This window comes from Aythya fuligula, chromosome 14 (genome assembly GCF_009819795.1).
Source record: "Aythya fuligula isolate bAytFul2 chromosome 14, bAytFul2.pri, whole genome shotgun sequence".
In the NCBI taxonomy this organism is placed as follows: Eukaryota; Metazoa; Chordata; class Aves; order Anseriformes; family Anatidae; genus Aythya; species Aythya fuligula.
The window spans coordinates 15,359,313-15,380,855 of record NC_045572.1 but is presented as its reverse complement, the minus strand read 5'-3'; the positions used below and the strand labels follow the sequence as shown (position 1 = coordinate 15,380,855).

The 21,543-nt window shown below is 44.0% G+C and overlaps 2 protein-coding genes across 5 annotated transcripts in view; one reads left to right on the top strand and one right to left on the bottom strand.

Annotated features, from left to right (window-relative positions):
- FAM13B (family with sequence similarity 13 member B) overlaps positions 1-10,499 on the bottom strand; it is a 46,215-nt gene extending 35,716 nt beyond the window's left edge. For 3 of the 4 annotated variants that reach the window (XM_032197050.1, XM_032197053.1, XM_032197052.1), the window contains exons 1-2: positions 10,414-10,499; positions 266-432 (exon numbers count right to left, since the gene is read on the bottom strand). The gene's annotated coding sequence lies outside the window, so the exon portion shown is untranslated. Of the gene's footprint in view, positions 1-265; positions 433-9,893; positions 9,995-10,413 lie in introns of those variants that run through there. The other variant, XM_032197051.1, reaches the window with a different exon arrangement.
- An 8,154-nt stretch (positions 10,500-18,653) lies between these two features.
- On the top strand, positions 18,654-21,103 carry LOC116494776 (thymosin beta-12-like). Its single transcript, XM_032196844.1, has 3 exons — positions 18,654-18,734; positions 19,642-19,749; positions 20,760-21,103. Exons 2-3 carry the CDS (start codon positions 19,650-19,652, stop codon positions 20,795-20,797), a joined length of 138 nt encoding a protein of 45 aa, XP_032052735.1. The 5' UTR covers positions 18,654-18,734; positions 19,642-19,649; the 3' UTR covers positions 20,798-21,103.
- Positions 21,104-21,543: the final 440 nt, after the last annotated feature.

Here is a 21,543-nt window from a genome sequence, read left to right as displayed (position 1 = left end):
CATTACTTGCAAGTCTTTGCTTGATACAGGATGTAGTTAGATAAAGGTATTACCAAAGGCAGTATAAGTCACTCGGTTAAATTGTTATCCTGTCAAACCAGAAAAATTCTAGCAAAGAAAAAACTGTTCTTTCAAAACAAAAGAAGGAGGTTGGTAGCAAGCAACTTAATGCTTTGCTAATGGATTGATAAATTCTAATAGATTAGAAAGACTGAAACCCATATTATTTTTTTTTTAAATGGGTTAAGCAGTTTAGGAAACTTACCTCAGAGTACTTAAACAGCCGAGTTTGAAAAACGTTTTCTGCGCCAGCTGCCCTCACTGACCAAGCATTCTTTTGTCATTTATGGTTGTTTAAGATTATGGCAAAAGATCAGCCTGTAGTTCCTCATTGAAGAATAGCAGAACTCGATCAGTACTTCAGCAGTTAATCTGAAAATAAGGAAAACATGATTAGGCTATATGGTTTTCAACAGTTTTAAGCTCAGTCACAAGCCTAAACATCACATTTGAGGCATTCTTCTCATCAAGTCATCAATTTCCTGCCCTGAGCATAATGATCACGTTAGCACATCTTAGAAGGGAGAATGCAAAAAAGTCAATCCCCATTTTTTACTTAGGAGTTAACAAATCTTAAAGCAAAAGTCAGTACGGGACATCTTTGTCTTCATTATGAAATAAAAATTCTGTTATTTTCAGATTTGTTCATTCTTCTTCCTAAGTAGGCTCGATAAGGATGTTTTAAAGTAGCTACCATACTGAAGGTATATCCTTTACAATTTTGTAAAGGATAAAGGATCCCAGGCACTAGTTTAAACACACTACCTTTAAATGTAAGCTTGGCATAAATGAAGTCAACTAAGAAGCAACATACAACGTCAACCAGTTTCCAGATCATCTTTTCTAGAAGGTTGATTATACATCCTAGCTGCCAGTTCAAAGTGCAAAGAATTGTCAGATCCAGATAAAAGGTCACATTCCCTAGAACCTTTTTTTTTTTTTTTAGAACACCTTTTAGACTCCAGATAATCTGAATATTTTCTATGTTCTCAGTTCTCAAGATAGCTGTGAGTCCAAATGATAGCTTTTTTTGTTTTCTGAGCTATTAAAAATTTAGATTGCAGCTTCATGGCACAGTGGAACTGGTCTAACGTCAAAGGGTCATCTCGCTCTTTTTCTCATGTGTTACAGGTTCTATTTAACTGAAGCAACTATAAATGGGTTGGGATAACCAGGCAAAACTAGCTCATGGTGAATACGTATACATACGAAGACAACACACCACCTAAACTAGACAATAAAATGGCTTTTCTTGGCTTTAAGGTATAGGTAGTAAAACCTTACAGTTCTGAAATTAGAGATCAGTATGTGAATTCACCTGACCGACTTCTTGGAAGTACCCTCACTTTGTTCCTCCACCTTGGCTCCTGCCTATATTCCGTATCAGCCCAAATTAATTTCATCTTCATCTTCCAAGTTATTACAACCTGCTGCTCTCATTTCAATACCCAAACGACACGGCCACCTATTAGCCTATGACATCAAGAACCCAGTGTTCTTCCTACTTTATTTTTGAGTAAATAACTCTTTCCAGCTCCCAGTCTTCCCCAAACAGCAACCATGTTTTGAGGGAGTTTGCCATAAACTCCACACAATACTGCTTCATTCTGGTGCTCAAAACTTTTTTGCAGAAGCTTGGACACAAAAAAAAAAACACACATATTTCAGGCTTACAGGTGTTGAAATCTTTGCCTATGAAAGCAAGCAACACCGCCCAATATCCTTTCCTGTTCTGTCATCCATCTCTAGCTCCCTACTGTCTCACATTATGCACAGGCTGTAAATGTGTCTTGCACAAGTGATCCTGCTCTGAGATCAGGACTCCAGGTGTGCTGACAACAGACAACAGGAGTTATATTCTAGTCAACTAGCTTTACCATTTTTATCAATTATTTTCAAACCTGTCATTGGGTATTCGTGGTTACTAAAGGAGACTGCCAGATTTCAATAGTGAGTTGCATTTCTTGACTCTCCTATGCTTTATGAAGACACTGCCCAGCCATTCTTGTTATTTTGGTGTATTAGGTGATAATCAGCATAATCTTTGTGTGCAAGTAGATTTTAATCAATCCCAATACACCCTGCAACTTTTAAATACCGAGTTGCAAACAGCCTATTTTCTCACGTCCTACCGAAGTCAACCCGTCCACAATGAGCCAGAAAGACTCACATTACCCAACTCTGGGGTTAATTGCAGCTGGGAAAAATCTTTGATGGATCTGCCACAATGCTCCAGGCTGCCTTGCTAAAAGAAACAAACAAACAAACCCTCAAAACCAACAGCACCTAATAAAAAGAGCAAATTAGAAGCAACTACTCCTTAGTACCACAGCACCAAACAAACAATACGGAGTGACAGCTCTTGCAGAGGATAACTTTGTGCTTAGTTAGCTGGCACGAAAGCATCAGCCATTTTTACCAGGTGCTGAAGATAAACATGCTGCCTGAATATTAATTTCATTCAGGAGGCATGGAAAAAAAAAGAAAAAGACTTCATTTTAACTAGCTTGGCAATGTACCAATGACGTTGAAACAGCCTGGTTGTCTCACATTTTAGAGCAAAACCAGATTTACAAGCCAAGTTTATACTTCAAACGAAGTTTCATACAGCTCATCATCACCTAGATGAATTAGTGACTTTCACCCGCACAGATGCAAACATCCTTATACATGCATAACTGAATATATCACAGGCATTCATTTATTTTCAGTGCATTCAAGTCTTGTGCCTTTCAGTACAGGCTTTGGTGTGACCATCACAGGCTGGGATATTTGATATTCACCAACTCAAGAAAAAGCTAGATATTTTTTTCAGTTACCTGATTTCCATCAAGTTTTATTTCCTGTTATTTCTACCATTCTACAACCAAAAGGCAGGCTCAGGAGCTGTCAATAATTACATATTACGTCTCCACTTCTTTATATTAACAGCTTTCCCATGCTTTGGCTCAGGATGTGCATTTCCATGGAGACGAGTCTGCAACCTAGGATATGATATCTAGCCTTCAGTATTTCTAGAGTCTGCACTGAGCTTTTATTGCTTTTACTAAGCAATACTGAGCTGGTTGTTTCCATGATCAAACATCTCAGTAACCAGAAGCTGAACCATTCCTTCAACTATGTTTTTATCTGTGTTACCCAGACCTTCTAGAACATGCACTTCTGCCTAGTTCACAACCTAAATGCTTCATAAGTCCTACAGAAACATAATAATTTAAAATAAAAAAAATTAAAAAACCAACGACTTCATTTTTTATTATAAATATTTTCATTACACCTTTCTCGGTCTCCTCCCCTTGCTACTGCAAACGTTTATGCAGATCCCCTGAACTACAATAATATTTTCTAAAACTTAACTACAGAAAATTAAAAGCACCCATTATTGTCACCACACTTCATTCCAGAATTTTTCAAGAGGCTGGAAAAAAAAAAAAAAAAAACATGTCTTATGCAACATCTTGAGTTCAAACAGCTTAAATGAGGGTGAGACAAAGTTTCATTCTGTATTGCATACTTCATTGCTCTCATCTGATTTATTTTTTTTAATAAAATCAGGCAAGTATTTCATGAAGTCTGCTGGGAGAACTGCCCCAAAAGTCTCATTTGGACATCATAATATCACTCACTTATCTTGGCAACTAAAGCAGTATTCACACCCACACATGAAATGCCACTAAAGGAAATACAGAATACATGGCTAACTGTTGATATTTGAGGAATACATATGAAAGTTTAGGCTTCAGTTTAGTTCAGCTTTTACTTTAGTAGCTGAACTACAAATGTACGGATGTCGTTTTAACTTCGAGTCCTCAGAGCTCCAACAACTCTTCTTAAAATAAAGGAATGAAAAAACAAGAAGTTAAAAGTAAAACAAACTAAAAAGGCTACAAACTGAAACCATGCTACAGGAATGAAAACATTCATTCTAGACTTAGGATTTTGGCCACAAATCTCAACTAGTTAAGCCATTCTTTTATCTACTTATTTTCTTTATCTAGCAAGTACTTCACATCGCCTGTGAAACCAAAACCAAAGCTAACAGCGACTGCAGTTCTGCTCTATTTTTAATACATTGTCTTAGAGTTCGGCATTTTGTGGGATTAGCAGACACCACCAGTGACTTTGTGTAACATGCAAACAGTAAGAAAAACACAAGAAGGCTGTCAGATGGAAGAAGTGTTGCAGGGCAACAAAGTCTCCTGTCTCTACCTGTCTGGAAAAGCACCTCGGGTTCAGACTTGGGCTCTGCAGCCCACGACGCTGCTGTCCTGTGAGGTGCCCATACCGAGGGACGGCGCAAGCCACTTGCCACTCACCACCCCCCGGGACAAAGAGGATCCACGCTTTAACTTTAAGGTGCCTCAAAAAATTAGTGTTTAGTTTCCATTTAATAACCAAGGAGAACACACAGAGGCTAACCAGCCTGCCTGGGAAACGCCCGTGCCCCACGCACACTGTGCCAGCTCATCGACAACCTGCACTCTTCTCCTTGCTCTTAATTTTTGTCAAGGTAAAAGAAAATGGAGAGCTTTTTGTTTAAACTCAATGTCACACTCGTAACAGTGAACGCTGCTGATTTCCATGCCATTTGTAATTGCACACTACTGTTGGCATCCCCAGCTAATGAAATGCTTTGGGGCAGAAGAGCTTTTGCTCCACTGACTTCCAGCTTTTGTTCAGCTAACAAATCTGAAAAGAATATTTTGCTCATTTTAATTAATTCAGCCACAACTGAAAAGATGGCCAGGTCAAGGCAGGAGAATCAGTATGGAAAAAAGGGGAAAGAAAGGAAAAGAAGGAGCTTTAAGCAAACAAACAGGCCCCCACCACCACCAGGGACACAGAAAAGGACAAATGATACTTGTCTCAAGAGCACAGTTAAAAGCATGTTAAGCTGTGTAAGCGCCTGAATATAAATAGAAACAGTATTTCCTCCATGTAAAAAGAACGCTCGATTTTAAAGCTACCCTGAAGTACCCAATAGATTTGAGTAGTCAAAACAGAAATTATTTAAAGAAAAGTTTTATAACCAGAAAGATGAGGTTAAAATAGATTCTTACAAGCAAGATTTCCTCTTTTTGACTGTCAGCAAAATCAGCCATTGAATGGCATTATAGCCAGAAACCTGGATCAGCAAATCAGACACTCGAGCTTATTATTTTAAGTTTAGCAGGACATTTTTCTTAAGACCTTTTCCATCCCCACAGAGGGGCAATGTTTAAAAAAACACAAGTGTAAGTACAGAATTCCACTTGCGATGTTGAAGGAAACCATGTTAGAAGAAACGTCTTTTCAAGCAGATGTGATCTTCCTGCTCCCTGCATTTCTCCGTGTGACACTGACAAGTTCACTTTCTGGTTCAGTGGGAACCAAGAGGAAACAAGCTTGTTGCAGCCTCGCACACAGTCACAGGAGCACTGAGCAGAAGCATGCCATACCAGCGCTTTAATTAATAAGCTTTCACCACTCGCCCGTCTCTGCCTTCACACACACCCCAGCCCTCCACTGAGTTAGCTGAAATTCTGCATCGTCTGCCTGCCACTAGCACTTCTGAGATAACCTCAGAAAATACTGGTTATACCGACAAAACCAGAGCCAAAAAATACATCGGATTTAACAGAATGCAATTACAACGCAATTTTTGTTTCCCGGAAATAAAGCAGCAAGCCTTCTAATTTACAAATTAAACTATTCAAATTAAGCCTTTACGTTCTTACCATGGAAGAAAGGCAAGAAAGCAACCCATGAAAGCTCTTCTGAAAGAGATATTTAAATCCAAAATTCCATCCGTTTTATTATTTTTAAAATTTACAAGCTAAGAAGCCATGTATTGATTAGTATTTATTTTCCTCTCATTAAAATTTAATCTGCAATTTCAGCAGACGGAACTGAATTACACTTTCTCTGAAACAGCCCGTCAACAAAGAGAGGCCTTCCTGAGGCATACCCCAACATCCAGAAACAGGGACAGGCATTAGCTAGACTAAACACAAAGTTTATAGGTTTTTTTTCTTAATTTCAGACTTCAACCAGGCCAGTGAATCATTCAGCAACTCTACTGCAGCAGCATTAATAAGGCATTGCACACAGTGACTGATTTAAGCAACATACAAAAAAGTAAACATTTTTTGAAAGAGAAAGCCAAGATCCCTGAAATCTGATGTCTGATTTTCCAAATGTTTTAGTACAGAGGAATAGCATTTTCACTTACTAGGTAAGATCCAAAGGCTTTTTAACTGCATTACAGCAACTCATGATCCTCCTGTAACTGTATTTTAGCAAGAATTAAATAACACCAGAGATGCCTGAAAAAATAGATGTTTGCTTGCTGCTTGACACCCACCACCGAACGCTGCCAGATTTGCTCTCAGCTGCCGCCAATGCACATGTGCAGAATTATAAAGAAACTTCCTGCTCGCACAGATCCCATCGCATTCTTAACAACAGTAGTTAATAAATAAAAAGGCTTTTGTATCTTGTGTAACAGCTAATTATATTCATCCAACTTGCCCCCCCAGTAAAGCTTCCTTCACCAACCGCTCGCATATACGTGCCACTCCACCAGATAATACAGAATTTGAGTACAATGGTGTTATAAAAGGGCAGTACGGTAACGAACAGGAAGAAATTATCAGTAAAACTGCACATTTCGAGAAGTGCAAGTTATAAAACAAAACGAGTTCAACAATTATCACTGCTGTTAAGACAGACTTTGGAACAGAAGTCAAACTACCTCACAGGCACCAGGGAAGAAAAAAAACTATAAATATATAATGCAGCTAATTTATTATACATAAGTTATCCTATTACATACAAAATCACCAGCTTGTTGCTCTCCCTCCCAAACAGGTAAGCAGAAAAAACCCGTTGGAACTCGGCATCTTACAAAATGTAACGTAGAGCCCACTTGCTGCACAAACGCTGCCTCTGTCATAACGCTGACCACGTGCCATCAAAAGAAAGGCCAGTCTCAGCAGCTCCACTGAAGGAAGAAGACATCTCAAAGAAGAGCTCAATTCTGTAGCAATGACTCTTTGAATTGCAGGGAAGGAAAAAAAGCAAAAAAAAAAGAAGAGAAAGGACTGCTAATGAAGTCTCCTCCCCAACCAATTCTTGTCACAACTTGACCGTGACCAAATTTGACGATACCACCACAAATCACAAGGTTAGAAGACACTTTATGGAGTAAAATTAAATAAAAAGTAACCTGATGACATTAAAACACCAACAAGACAACAAAAGATTTAATGAAATGTGAAGTCCAGCAACAAGGAAAATAAAAAAGAAGCTTTCAAATACACACACTTAAGAGTACAAAGGAAGAAAGAACCACATTCATAAGGTTCCAGCTCTCATTTTTTCAGTTTTGCCCAACCATTATTCTCCTGCACAGCTGAGCACAACTGTTAATCCTGAACACACTGCAGGGAACACAGAACAGAAGAGATGCAGCAAGAGAGCAGCTTGCAGGACTGAAACCTGGTCAACCTCCACAGGGCTCCCACCAGATCTCTGCTCTGTGCCAGGAGCTGCCCCACCCAAGCAGCCTTACAGGCAAGGGAAGAAAATGAAGCATTTAAACCTCCCAATATCAAAAAGCTCTGCAAGCCTATGTACTTTTTCACGTGAATTCAGTCTCTGTCTTTGTTACAAGCTGTTTGAACACAAACATAATGCAGTATCTTCACTTTAACCTCAATTTTGCCATGTTTTTCCTCTTTTAGGACAAATATATTGGATAAAAGGTATTTCATACATTCAGCAAAGAGCATAACTATTTGTCACTATCACGACAAGCTGTTTATTTCACTATAATCACAATATGGTCCTAGATCCAGCAGCACAATCAGTACATTTCTAGTACTGAATGACCCCACCCATATATTGCAAATCTAACAGGTTTTCAGCAAGGCAGACGCCTTCTGAACTAGGCTTTTTAAGAGTTCGCAGTAAATCAGCTCCACAAAAGAAAAGAATGCACCTGGTAGAAAATGCAGCACAAAACACACTCTCATTCATGCTGTAATAATATACAGGCTTCATCTGAATTGACTGAACTTTCCCAAATCCCAACAGTTGGCTATGAAGTCAATACAAAGCTACAGATCCAATTCTGAATTTACCAATACAGGGACAGCCAGCCATTATTCGCAACAGTTTTTGCAGGTAGAAGTGTGTAACTTACAGCAAAATAATACAGTCAGCAAGAGACTCAGAAATTATTTGCCCAATTTCACTAGCTTTCCAGGGAGCAATGCAAAAACCTTTTATTCTCTGCCTGAATCTAACTTTGACATGAGACATACACCAGATATTCAGCACAGAGGCCGCATCAGTCACATTACAAACTGCTTTACAAGCAATGAGCCTCACATTCTTCAACGATTTAATACTTCCTTCAATATTCTATTTTTTGCTCAGATTTTTCTGTTCTTGAGTAAGAGTCCTCATATCTCAAATGATTAGTAAATACGTAAGTGGGTCTGCAACACAAGACCAGAAGTTTTACCAGATTTACCTCTTTCATCCTTACAGATCCCAATGCCCAATTGCCTTGCAAGAAGCCAATTCACTTTCCTGCCAATGGCTACTGGATTTTTGTTGTGTGCTAACACTGCAGCACAGACAAGCTAGAATGCACAGAATTTAAGGACAACTTAAAGGCATTCTCTGACCAACCTCACTTCCTCTTCAAGTTGCTGCTTCTTTTAGAGAAGAAAAAAAGAACTGGAACAAAAACCACCACTTGGCAGCTTTTGCTCGCTTTCTAATGAGCCTTAAACAAGGGCATCGCTGCTGAGTTATGAACGTTTGACCGGAGATCAAAAGTTTGAGTACTCAAGAAGGAAATCTCACAAAACCAAAAAACAAACCAAAACAAAACCCTCCACACACAGAAAGCAGGGGCTTTCACAGAACTTACTCATGCTTGTTCAAAATGCACAGAACATTTCTTCAGCCTCACCTGCTTCTGCAAACATGCTGTTATGTACACTAAAAAGACAAGTTAACTGCACGCACAGATCTGATGTTATGAGCTGTACAAGGCAAATATTAAATCAAGCATTTTAATGGGTGTTGGGAGGTCCTCCAATGCTACCAGCAGTGTGTACAGGAAAAGCCCAAAGTGTTTAAGACTGTGCAGACCAAAACTGTCCTTGGCCAAGCCCAGATGTTTCAGCACATTGTTTGTGCCAGAATCTGCCAGCATTATAAGTTATCAGGAGTTCCTCCAAGGCAACATCTCTGAATGTACCATGAAACACTCTACTTGACTGATCTTCCTAAAATAATACGTAAGTTTCCAGAAAAATGCTTTCAAAACAATGAGACATTTAGTCTCAATACTGTAATGTTGTAAAGACAAGGAAGGGACCCCTACAGTGCTGGGCAGGGTACAAAACAGAAAGAGCAGATAAAAAGAGACATGCTGAAATGCCTTCAAATCTATGCAAAAAGCACACACAAAGCAAATTACTTGTAATGAGCAGTAAAAATAAAACAGGATACAAAACAGAGAAGGGCTAACGAGACAGCTGAATTTGTTGCACTGCAGGCCAGACTGGCTTCTTCTTTCCTTTTCTATGCGAGCAGATTACATTGCACAGAAGACAGAATAACTTCTAACCTAAATGCTAATCCAGCTCGCCAATTTATTCCAAAGTCGCACGCTAAGTATTCCAACCTTGATGGCGCTCAGGAATACAAGCCAAAAAAAAAAAAAAAAAAAAAGTGAAGGTTTTGATATATTCACTTTCTTTTTCATTGTTGCTTTTAAACAGGCGAGGCCAGAAAAGCGCGATCGGGAGATATTTACTTCCTTCATTCTTTACCTTTTCCCCGCCTCGAGCCTGACAGCAGTTCCCTGTAAGAATTTACCACGGCAGCCAGGCCAAGAACTCGAAAGCGAGGCTGATCCGCGTTAGGCGCTGAAGATGCAGCGTTTTATTTCCCCCCTAAACCCAGCACAAACCCCTCCAACCCCGCAGCACCTCCCTCCCGCCGGGGCAGCCTGAACAACCCTTCCCGCAACGGCGCCCAAACCCCCGCGGAGCTCCCCGGAACAATGGCCAAGCCGGCGGGGCGCATTCCTCGGGCTGCACAGCCGCTCAGCGCGGGGCTGAAACCGGCGGAGGCCACCGCCAGCGCTGCTTTCAGCCGGCGGGGAGCAGCTCCGGGGGCACGGAGCGGCGGGGCCGGGCTGTCAGCAGCGGGGAGCCCCCAGCGGGAGCTGTCAGGGGCCGCGGCCCCTCCCGGGCGGCTCCCCCCGCAGACCGCGCATGCGCCCCGCACCCCCCCCCCCCACCACCTCACCGCCCCTCAGGGCCCTCAACCGCCGCCGCCGCCGCCTACCCCGGGGCCCGGCGCGGGCCTCGCCTCTCGCCGCCCCGCCGCTCTCCTCCTCCTCCTCCTCGCCGCGCCGCTCTCCTCCTCAGCCTCCTCCTCTTTCTCCCGCTGCCCCAGCCGCCGCTGCCCGCAGCCGAGCCGGCCGTGTGTGTGTGTGCGCCCGTGGCCGCCCGCCCGCCCGTCCCGCTCGCCGCTGCCTCGCGCGCGCCTCCGCCAGCGGGGGGTCCCCAACGGTAGCGGCGGCACCGGGCGGAAGTGACGCGCTGACTGACAGGTGCAGCGCGCCCCCCGCCCTCCCTCTGGGTCACGTGGGATGGAGGCGGGAAGAGGGGGGGGGGGGGCGCTGAGGGGAGCGGCCCCGCTGAGGGGGCGCTGAGGGAGGAGCCGCGGTTGGGGCGCGGCGCGGCCCTGAGGCGGCCTCAGCGCCGGGCAGGGGGAGCGGGGAGGGCCGTGGGGGGGGTCCAGGGCTTCTCTGGTGTTGCTTCGCCTCCCGCAGCCGCCCCGGTGGGGTTCAGTAAGCGGCCGGGGGGAAAGCCTCGGAGCAACCGCTGCAACCACCCCCCTGGACAAAGAGCGTTGGGAAATAAAAGGTCCAGCACCTTCACGCCACAGCTATCACGTTCTGAAATAAAACATTTACATCCTTAAACTAAGGCACCATCACATTCTGAAATAAAAGATATACACCCTTAAACCAAGGCATTGTCACAATAAAAGATTTACACCCTTAAACCTAGCTATCGCATCCTGAAACACAACATTCACCATCCTTAAACCAAGGAGCCACCGCGCTCTGAAATACAACATTCAGCACCCTTAAACGCAGCCAGCAGCAGTCTGTGAGGAGAGGCACCCTCATAATAAGTGCTTGAAGCCGTGCCTGGCAGCCCCCGGTCCCCACACGCCCCACAGGAGCTACAGCGGGTTTGTGTCATGCAGTGCCAGCAGCCGGAGGTGGTGGGTTTAATAAAGCATTTATGGAAATTTGGGTTTAGTTAGTAAAAATCCTCATAGGAATAGGAAAACCTTTTCTTTTCTTACCCATGGAAAACTTACAAGGGATATATGAAAGGAGAAAAGGACAGAGGTAGGATAGGATCAGTTGAAGCTTCTGCATTGCCAATAGCTGGGAGGGTTTTGGTACAGGTTTTACAAAATGGATTCTGAATTTCATCTGGAGATACATTTATAAGACTCAGTAGCAGGTTTTAAATTTACAATCTGAAGAAGGGGAGTCACAACCCCACAGGAAATTAGCCTATTTTTAATCAGGTCTGAACGGTATTTTTCATCTAGAAGTCTTGGTGCCATTAGAAGATGCCATACGAGCACAATAAAACGCACGGGGTCAAGGGAAACGACCCTCAGGAGGTCTGTGCTTTCCGTCAGTCTGCTTCCACAGCAGATTTCTCCACTTGAACAGATAATAACATTTCCTCACATCAGGATGAGGTTTCCGAATTTGTATTTTGTATACATAGCCGTGTTCTTTCTGATTCATTTAGCCTCATCAACAACAATAAAGATACTGAATCAGAACAAGCTGGCAATTTTGTTGATGAAACATGGGAGAGAGCGGACTCCAGCTGGCTCTTCAGCAGATACGTTGGCCAGTTGACAGGAATAAAACTGCAAGAAATCTGACACAGAAAACACACGCAGAGCGAGGAGACAGACAGCAGAGGTAGGCAGGTAGGCAGGCATTGCACAGCACCTGTTCAGTGGTTTTTAGTCCAAGACAGTAAATTCCCTCCTCTGGACTGGCTCCGAGCACGCCATTTCGTGCCAGCTTATCCTACCTCCTTTCAAGCACTTCCAACGTTCCTTGCAGGGGGCAGGCATATGCAGTCCCAGGCTGCCATTTTAGACTTTTCTGCTCATTTCACGTTCTCGTTTCCTCTTTTTCTGAAAGTTTGAGGAGAACCTGGCAGTTCTGGAGCTTTAGCCACTTTTTCTAAGTCAGTAAAAACAGAGGAGGAGGGAAGCAGCAACTCAGTTACACCCCCAACACACAGCTTTTGAAAGCATCAGCCTCAACAGACCACGGTTAAAAATTACAATAGAGCAATGTGGAAACCATCACCATCCATTTCGTGTTATCTCAGCCCACATCTCATAATTTATGGTAGCATTTTGTAATTCTCCCGCTTACAGGACACGCAGACTGCGGCACAATTTACAACACCCAGCCCAGTTTAAGCAGCCTTGACGTGGCAGCGTGCAGCTTGCACAGGCTCGTCTACCCGCCCCAAACTCTCTGGCATGTGCAGAGCAGCCCCAGCATGAGCAGGGGTTGTGCAGGTGCACTACTGCAGTCCCACAGCAAGGCAGAGGACTGTCACCTGCTCCTTAGGTTATATGACAATGCATGGAGTTATATGACCTTGCATGGAGTCGGTGGTAAGGCTGCAGTGCGGGGCTTCCCCTGTGGAGAAGGACCCATTCCCCAGCTGCTGCACAGCTCCAGGAGCTTGGCAGCAGCATCTGGTCAGCATCTGTCTCTTTGGACCAGAAAGCAAGAGTGCTTGTGGTATCCCAGCCTCTTCAGTAAATCCACACACGCAGCCGCACCACGAGTGAGCCATTTCTGTAGCTCAGTGCATTATCTCATGAGCCCACCTAAGTTATTCAACCTAAAAGTTTTGCAGAGATTCTGCTGGTAGACATCCACAAAGCAATTCAGTCAATCTGAAAATTATGCTTGCATAATTCCCTTGTTTTCAGGAAGAATATTCGTGTGCAGAAGTCGTTATTACCAGTGTATGTCACAGAAGAGCTGGAACGTTTTTCATTCATGTCTCTGATGTCAGTCCTGACCTAGTGTGACTTCGGAATAAACACTCTCTGAAAACTTTAGCTTCCAGTTGAGTCTAGTTCCAGCAACAGCCTTGAATTACTCCTCATCAGAAGGAGGAGCAAATGAAAGAAAAATAGCCTTATCCCAACCGTGCTCACTGTTGTGCAAGACTTCGTACAAGCTGAACTGTAATACTCCAGAACTTAAATACGTTTTGCAATGCTATGTCATCCCGTGAAGTTTGATAGCACTGCCATGCAATTCTTCACCTTCGTGTTGGGTTTTATCTTACCAGAAGGGCACGGAAATCTGATGCATACCAAAACAAGACATCGTCTGCTGTAGTATCTCTGTATTATGTTCCAACAGCTTGTACTTGGGACAAGTTATCCCTGTGTCAGCAAACTATTTGCTTTTGGTTTTAATTGTCCATCTACAAACAAATTACTTGATATACTTTCCTGGAACTTTTTGTCTTAAATGGATCCTATTTAAAGCCTTGCAAAATATTGATAAACACGAGCCCTACTAAAAAAAAAATAAATAAATAAAGAATTAGCAAACAGCAATGCTTTCCAGCGTGTTGCTGTGCAAAATGCTTTCTTTTCCTGTATATTCCTTCCAGAAACAGAGACGTGTCCCCAAAAACAGTTTTTACTTTGTTCCTCTTTTCCAGCATTTTAAAATTCTCTACCGAACATTTTGTTCCAGGATGCCCAGCACAAGACACTGATGAGTGCTGGACACCCATAACTTTCCATGGAAGCTGTCAAAGCAGCACGGATCCAGTTCTTTCATCTCATGGTGTCCAAAAGAGCACTGAAGAATCCATATTTTTTAAAAAAAGCTTTGCCCTGTGTTAACAAATGAAGCTTCACAAAACTCAAGCAAACAAGTGAAAGAATCTATTTTCTGGAAACAGAAACTCCAGCACAGAGAAATACATTCATCTTTTCAAAGACTGTCTGCCATTACAAGACACATATGTAAGGATTTTTTTTTTTTTTAAGCTGAATTCAACATCAAAGGCACATGTTCTATGTAAATGTCAGATATTTTTACTTGGTTTTCTAGCATGGTTTTGTGATTACAGCATAAGATTTTTTTCCTTGGGTTTGTAAAATCTGTCTTTAAAGTAGAGATCTAGGAATATGGGGCAAATGTGATTTTGGAGGGCTGTTCAGATTTTAATTGCATGGTTGCAGACTTAACAGATAATTCTTCCCTTCTTGAAATTCAAGACATTGAAAGGTTAATTCAATCTTCTCAGTTCCATTTCCTTCCTTCTGTTCTCCTTCCCACACTCTCTCCCTCCCGCCCCCCAATCTGTAGACAGCTGAGTTATTTGAATTTTATGCAAGCTTGTATTCATCCAAAGGGAAAAAAAATCATTCAATGTATGCATCAGACAAGCAAAAATTACAGTATCGCTCGCTTTCATTTTTCACTTCCTATTTGCTTTTCTCTGCATTCACCAATTTGGGCAGTAGACAGACAAATTCATGCCCTAAAAGTGGTTTCCACTGAAAAGTTGACTTGAATTAAGGATCAAATGTCCCAGCTCACTTTAGATTTCCATTCTTTGAGCTGACAAGGATCTAGAATTGAACTGCTGTGGTGCTTTTACCTTAAGTCGTGGAAAGGCTACAGTTCAAGTTAGCACAATTTGTCTGCTGCCAACACAATCAGTCGCTGCTGCTCCGATGTTATTTCATGGTGTGGTCACTCACGCTCAAAGCACAGCAACTCCAGAGGAGTCAATCTGAGTGTACAGAGCTCGAGTTCACCCTTTTGTGAAGGCACAGCCTTAAAAAGCCTGCAGCTGATTTCTGTTCTTTGTATATATTTGCAAGAAACAAGCCAGAAAGATGGTCATTGAAAACTATCCAATTTGGTCAAATTCTGAAAAGACAGCTATTCACCTCAAATGCTACACAGAGGAAATAATCAAATCTTTTTCCTTTACACCTTAAAGAAGAAAAACTGTTTAACGTAGTATATCACAGCTTTCTTTCAAACAGGCAACAGATAACAAGCGTGGCACTTACTGACTACCGCTTCCTTAGGTAATTCTTGATCTTGTACACAACCTGTAACATCTCTATGTTTGGCTTCCAAACTTACAAAATTGGAAGATGATTTTTGGAAAAGATTGTGTATGAAACCCTTAGCAGAAATACAAGTTTTTATTCTGGAAATTGCTCAGAGACCAGCTAGAAAAATCTCTAGTCCATCTGCTCCTCTGCTTTAGTAGCCTTGTTTCCTTAAACATTGAAAAACTTCAGGGTTTATCTTGTTTTCCCCCAAACAAAAAGTATACTTAAGCTGCTAGGAGGTCCCAGGGTACTGAAACCAGAATGATTTTGCAACACTGGTAGTTAGGCATCCCTCAAAGCTACATCCACAGCTCTGTGTCCCTGAAGCCAAGGACACCACGCCTCCACATTTCACACAGAACAGAGCACAGCGTGGATTGCACTGACAGATTCACCTGTTGTCCTTTTTCCTCTGGACAAAAATAAAAATCTAAATACTGTATTAGTACACCTGCGGATTGTATTACCTTATCTTTGATCACCTTGGTTATCTATTTGCTACTCCAGCTGTATGCTAGGTGCCACAATCTATTCCTCTTACAGAATGGTGATTTTCCTATTTTTTTTCCCCTCTAGGTAAAAAGTGAGAAATTCAGCAGTGGATCGTTCAATTTCAGAGCAGTCAGCTGCACTGAGAAGGGCCACCTTTGAGGACACTCCCAACCTTCACCCAAAACTCCTCTTACTCTTTCCCTCTGCTTGCAAGTGATGCTACCGTTACTAGTGTCCAGAGACAGAAAGGAGATATATATATATATTAAAAAAATAAAAAAGAAATAAAAAGGGTAGTTCGTAAAGGGTGGAAGTCATGCTAAACTAGCATTCATCACAAAGCATCATGTGCTCCATAGCATGCTAACTGATATGACTAACGCATCACGTGCTTCTTTCCCCACCCTTTCTTTGGGAGAGAGGCATGCACATGGTCATTTTGTATTATTTTTTTTTTCCCTTTAATAACTTACACATATCTCACTGCACTTTGCTAGAGAAGGCAAGACCAAAGCCAAGTGCTTTGTGCTGGAAGATAAAGTTTTGGGTCAGTCCTTGAGAAAGCTCTGTTGCAGGGATCTCCATCTGGCTAAACTTTTAAAAATTCACCCCCATACTAAGTTTTATAAGACAAAAAAAAGAGGGAGAGAGAAAATTTCCACTCCCAGTAGCTTATGTTTTTCTTTTTTTCTGCATTGGGACTCCTAGCATAGACCAACTCCAAAGCTATATGGGAAACACAGGGCTGGAAAAAATAGCCAGAGCAGAAGGACAGGAGGACTGCCTACATCCAGCCTCTCCTCTCCACCGCTGTATGTGCCCGCCCTTAAGGCTCAATGGTCTAGAGAAGGAAAATGAAACACCTCACGTAGTGATAAAACACACACAAGAACCAAGTGTTTACACACCAGCAGCGCAGTGTTACAGCAGACACCCTGCCAAAGAGAGCTCATTGCCTTCCTTACACCCGCGGGATTCATTGTCTCTTAGCCTGGGAACCTGTCTCCGTTCCCAAACATGGATATTTTTGTTGGCAGCAAGACGGAACAAACAGCACAAAGAGAACTAAGAAAATCCTTTCAGTAGAGCTGTAGGCTTTTTTCTGTTCCCCTAAGGACGGGAAACCTTCTAAGGCTGGCTTACAACACGCCCAATCCTGCCACCTTTCTGGAAGGTGCTCAGTTCTCACTGGAATTGGAAGGAATTTGGGTGCTTACAGAACCCAGCCCAGCGCCTCTGACCTCGCAAAATTAATCTCCTGCCTTTAGCACCAAAAATACCACAACATTTTGGAAATGAAATCACTGTTATATTTGAGTGGGTGTGTTATTTCGAGACAGCACTAACGTGATTATAAAATCAGTTGTGTCAGCTTATTGGCTCGGCTGCAGGCTCCGATCTGCTCGCGCGTCTGTTCGCGTTCGGGTGCTTTGTCCCTCCTCGGTCCCACACGGAAACGGGCACAACCTCATTCCCAGTGCTGCACCCAAGAGAAAGAAACCCCTCTCCTTGTAATCACCCACCTAATCTCCATGCAATTCAGCATTTCCACAGCTCCTCTTGTGCCAGACATGAGGACAGGATCCCCAAATTGCACGGGCTGAAGCCCCGCAAGTCCCCACAGCCCAGCCCCACGGACACCGAGCTCATTGCTTCCACAGGACAGCGGCCCAGTGAAAAGCTGAGCGGCAGCAGACTCCCCTCTGACTTTTCCCTTTCACTTGAGCTCCCTTCAAACCTTTTTTCTCACCCATGACGGCAGCGTGGCAGCCAGCGTTTGTTTTCCCCGTTTCTCTGGGGGTGTCTGACAGCCAGCCACCCGGCGCTGCGCCGCGAGCGGCCGGTGACTCACTGCCATCAGAGGTGTCGGGCCCAGCAGGATTGACTCAACCTCCATCCTTCGGCAGGAGGTTGGGATAAAATACGCTTTCCGTGGCATCTGAGGCAGCTTTTCAGACGTGACTACCAACACAGTTTGTGCACTTGACGCGTACAGGGTCTGTAAAGATCCTGTGGCGCTCCTGCCTTGCTTGCTCCGTTGGCTGTCTGGTTTGTCTCATCGTTATAAGCTAAACCATTCGGCTGTCTCCATGCTCCCCAAATGCTGTGGTTCGTTGCTCCCACCATCATCCCACAGCCAGGTAACTGCTGCCTTCCCCTTGCTGAAGGTAGAGCCCGTGAAACGCTGCCATTAAGCCTTGTCTAATAACAGCCTGGCTGCTAGGATCAGCAAGAACAGCCCAGTTTCCAGAGAAAGAGGTGTCTGAGGGCAAACATCACCCACCCACCTTCCTTCCCATGGCCAGCCACATCTCAGCGCAGTGTTCAACACCATCAGGGCAAGCTCCACACAAAACCTTCCACGTGGTACCTGTCTGTGCTGCACAGAGCATGCAAACACAAGGACTGGGAAGGGGCTCCCACCAGCTTAGCTCTAGATTTGGCCCTGGACTGCAGCAACGCCACCACTGCTGTGCGTGGAGTCCCCTTCAACCAGGAGCAGGGGCTCCCACCCGCCAGGCAGCTGTAGGATATTCCCCTAAATTCCTCTAAAAAAGCCACCCGCAAACGAATCCTGCAGCACCAGCCCTTAGGTGAACTCCAAACCTCAAACGAACTCCGAGCTTCAGCATTACAAAAGAAGGGCAGGAAGGGAAATTCAAATATTATTGTCTCGGTGAAGGAGGAGGGGAAAAAAAAAAAAAAAATCAAGATGTATTTTGGCAGTTTTCCACCTCAGTTTTTCCATCTCCCTCCCTCGTGCACTTTCTGCAGCAGCAATCTGTCCCTTCCTAAATGCTGAGCAATCCCGGCACTGAACTAATCAATATTAATAGCGATGGGATCGGGGGGTGGGGAGGAGAGGAGGGATTAACGTGACCTTTTTAAACTCACACTGCCTCAGACGGGCACCAAGCAGCTGAGGAGAAAGCAGCCAGACGGTAATGCCATGTGGTTTTAGTAGTTTTCCTTTTTTTTTTTTTTTCCTCTCTTCTTTCTTTTCCTGTGAATATTTACTTCTGTTGTCTCAGGGCAGATCGCAATGAACTCAGGTTGTCTTAAGGAAGGAAAAAATATATTTCTATCAGCGGTCTGCAGGCCAAACCGAGCCTTGACGGAAACTCCGCTGAGAGCAGTGGAATAACACCCAAAACGAATTTTAGCCTGAATTGCTGTTAAAAACAGGAACTAGATGAGGAGCATTTTGACAGGTGAAGCGTTTAATGCTGTTGTATTTCGTGGATTTCTGTGAGAACAGGGTGTAATCAGAGCCACCGAGCGTGCGGCTCGGATACCGAGTGCGGGCGCAAACAAAGGATCTGCGACGCCGTCCTCCCATTGTTAGCACAAGTGCACACAGCAGCTAATCCACCTACCAGCGTGGGGACGTACTTAGGGCAGTGCACTCAGAATTAACGAAAAAGCCTCTTAATTCAAACAAAACCATTATTGAAACTCTTTGTGCACGGTGGATTCACGGCTTATTGCGGACTTTCTGGGTATCAGCATTCCTTACAGCAGTGTTTCAGGTCAGGAGGCACCCCGGCTCCTTGTTAACTAACATGCTGTCTTTTCTCTATTTCTTCTTTTTTCCATGTTCAAATTATGATTTTTTAGTGATTTATTCTGAGAAATCTAGATAAAATTGCTGTTAATGCTTTTTCTCTTTTGCTTTGCGAGTGCCAAGCCTTGGGGAGAGGTCCCAGATTGAGGAGTGAGATTTGTGTTGGCTTTGGAATAAACATTTTTCTGGTGTCTTCATTTTTACAGCAGAAATTGCTCTGCAGATGGCTGATATCACAGCACTAGCTAATGAAGCCCCGGGTGTGTTTTTCCTTTCTTTGTCAGGACCCATCATGTCCGACAAACCAGATTTTGCAGAAATTGAAACATTTGACAAGACCAAGCTGAAGAAGACAGAAACCAGAGAGAAAAATCCATTGCCCACTAAAGAAAGTAAGTGCTTATGATGCTGTTTGAACTGAGAGCAGCGAGAACGCGATCTGTATTGCAGCTAATATGCAAAATGAATACTAATTGTAGCATTACTGCCTCGAACTCATCCCTGACTTTAACTGCATGTAATACTAAGACTTGCACTGGATGTTGTTGGGCTTCCACGGATATGAGTAGCTATACCCAACTGTACATTTAGTCTGAAAATCATCTTTCTGATGGGACTGATCCTGCTTCTGCTAAAAGCAAGGGCAGTTTCCCCACTGGTTGTGGGTACAAGGAACAGCTGTCTGCAGCGGGCACACTGTCCACCCCTCCAGAGGCATGGATGCTCAGGGAGCCTTGCCTATGCCCCAAAGGAGAGGCAGCATCCCCAGGCTCTGGTTGGGCACGCTATCAGGCACAGGAGCTGCTCCCTCCAACCAGGAGAGCTCCAGGCACCTTCTCTTGGAATAAAGCAGCAAGAGAAACCCATCATCATCCCCACCAAAGGGAATTTTCCTTAGCAAAGGGCTGCACCCCTGGGTTTTCTCATGCAGGGTCTTCCCCCATGCTGCACACCAGAACCAGGCACAGGCTGCGGTTCACATTCAGCTTTGGGTGTGAAGGTGGCACCGCCCTGCTCCAGGACCAGACTTTGCGAGTGGTTTCCTTCAGAAGAGCCCCGGTAACCAGGAAGGGAGCCCAGGGCTCCTCTGTTCTGCTGGGTGGCTTCTACCTGGGGTGTAGAAATGGGCAGTTATGGAGATGCACTGTTCCCCTACATAAGAAACCTGGTTTTCCCAATTTGTTATCTCTGCAGACACTCAGGAGTATCTTGAGAATGCACATTGTGAACTGCCCCCCAGTAGCTTTACAGACAAGAATGGATTGGCATTTTGGGGTGGCCAAGGAAAGCCAGGGGGAACTTGATGCCCCCTGACTTGAAAAATGGCCACAGGAGCCTGCGTTGTGCAGAGTCCCTGCAGCAGTTATTGATGACAGTTTTGTTTCCTGTGTTTTTCTGGCAGCTATCGAACAAGAAAAGCAAAGTGAAAGTGCATCCTGAACATCAAATGGACGATGCAGCTGCTGCTTCTTCAGTGGGGTTTGGGCTTCTGCGCTGGGTTGTTCTGTTTTGTTTCCCCGCCCCTTCATGCCCCCGCTCCCTGCTTGTTGTCCATTTAATTTAGCGAACACTCCCTCCTTTCATGTTCCCTGGGAAGTCTGTTTTGTATTTGTTGGACAAGATACTTTGTGTTTGTGTTCTTAAAACTGTAATTCAAAGTTCTGTACCGCCCCCATTACTTGCCAAAAAAAAATCTGCGTAAAAAAATGTTTTCCTAAACCTCACAATAAACAGGTTTCTTCTGACCAGCTGTGTTTGAAACTTGCAAAAACAGGGCTTACTCTGCAACTCCTACAGCAAACATGCACGTGAGCCAGGGGGACACCAGCACCCCTCTGTCTGCACAGGGGGCTAGGGCTGCCTTTACCTGCCCACATCATCCCTCCATGGGGGACATGCAGGAAGCCCTCTGGGGGCTGCATGGTCCCACAGGCAGCCCCAAACTGCTCCCTATCACTCCCAGGATGGCACTGCCACCCCCCACTGCAGCCTGCAACCTTCGTGCCCTTTCCCCATCTCTCCAAAACAGAGAAAGTTTTCATACTGATAGCTCCTAACCTTTTAAATCCACCTTGGTAAGAGGTACGGATAAGCTGGGAAGCTGTTGGCCTGTTTCAGTTCTACCTGACAGCAGGTCAGAGGTCTCCAAGACAAGTACCTCTCTCCACACCATGAAAAATTGGTGG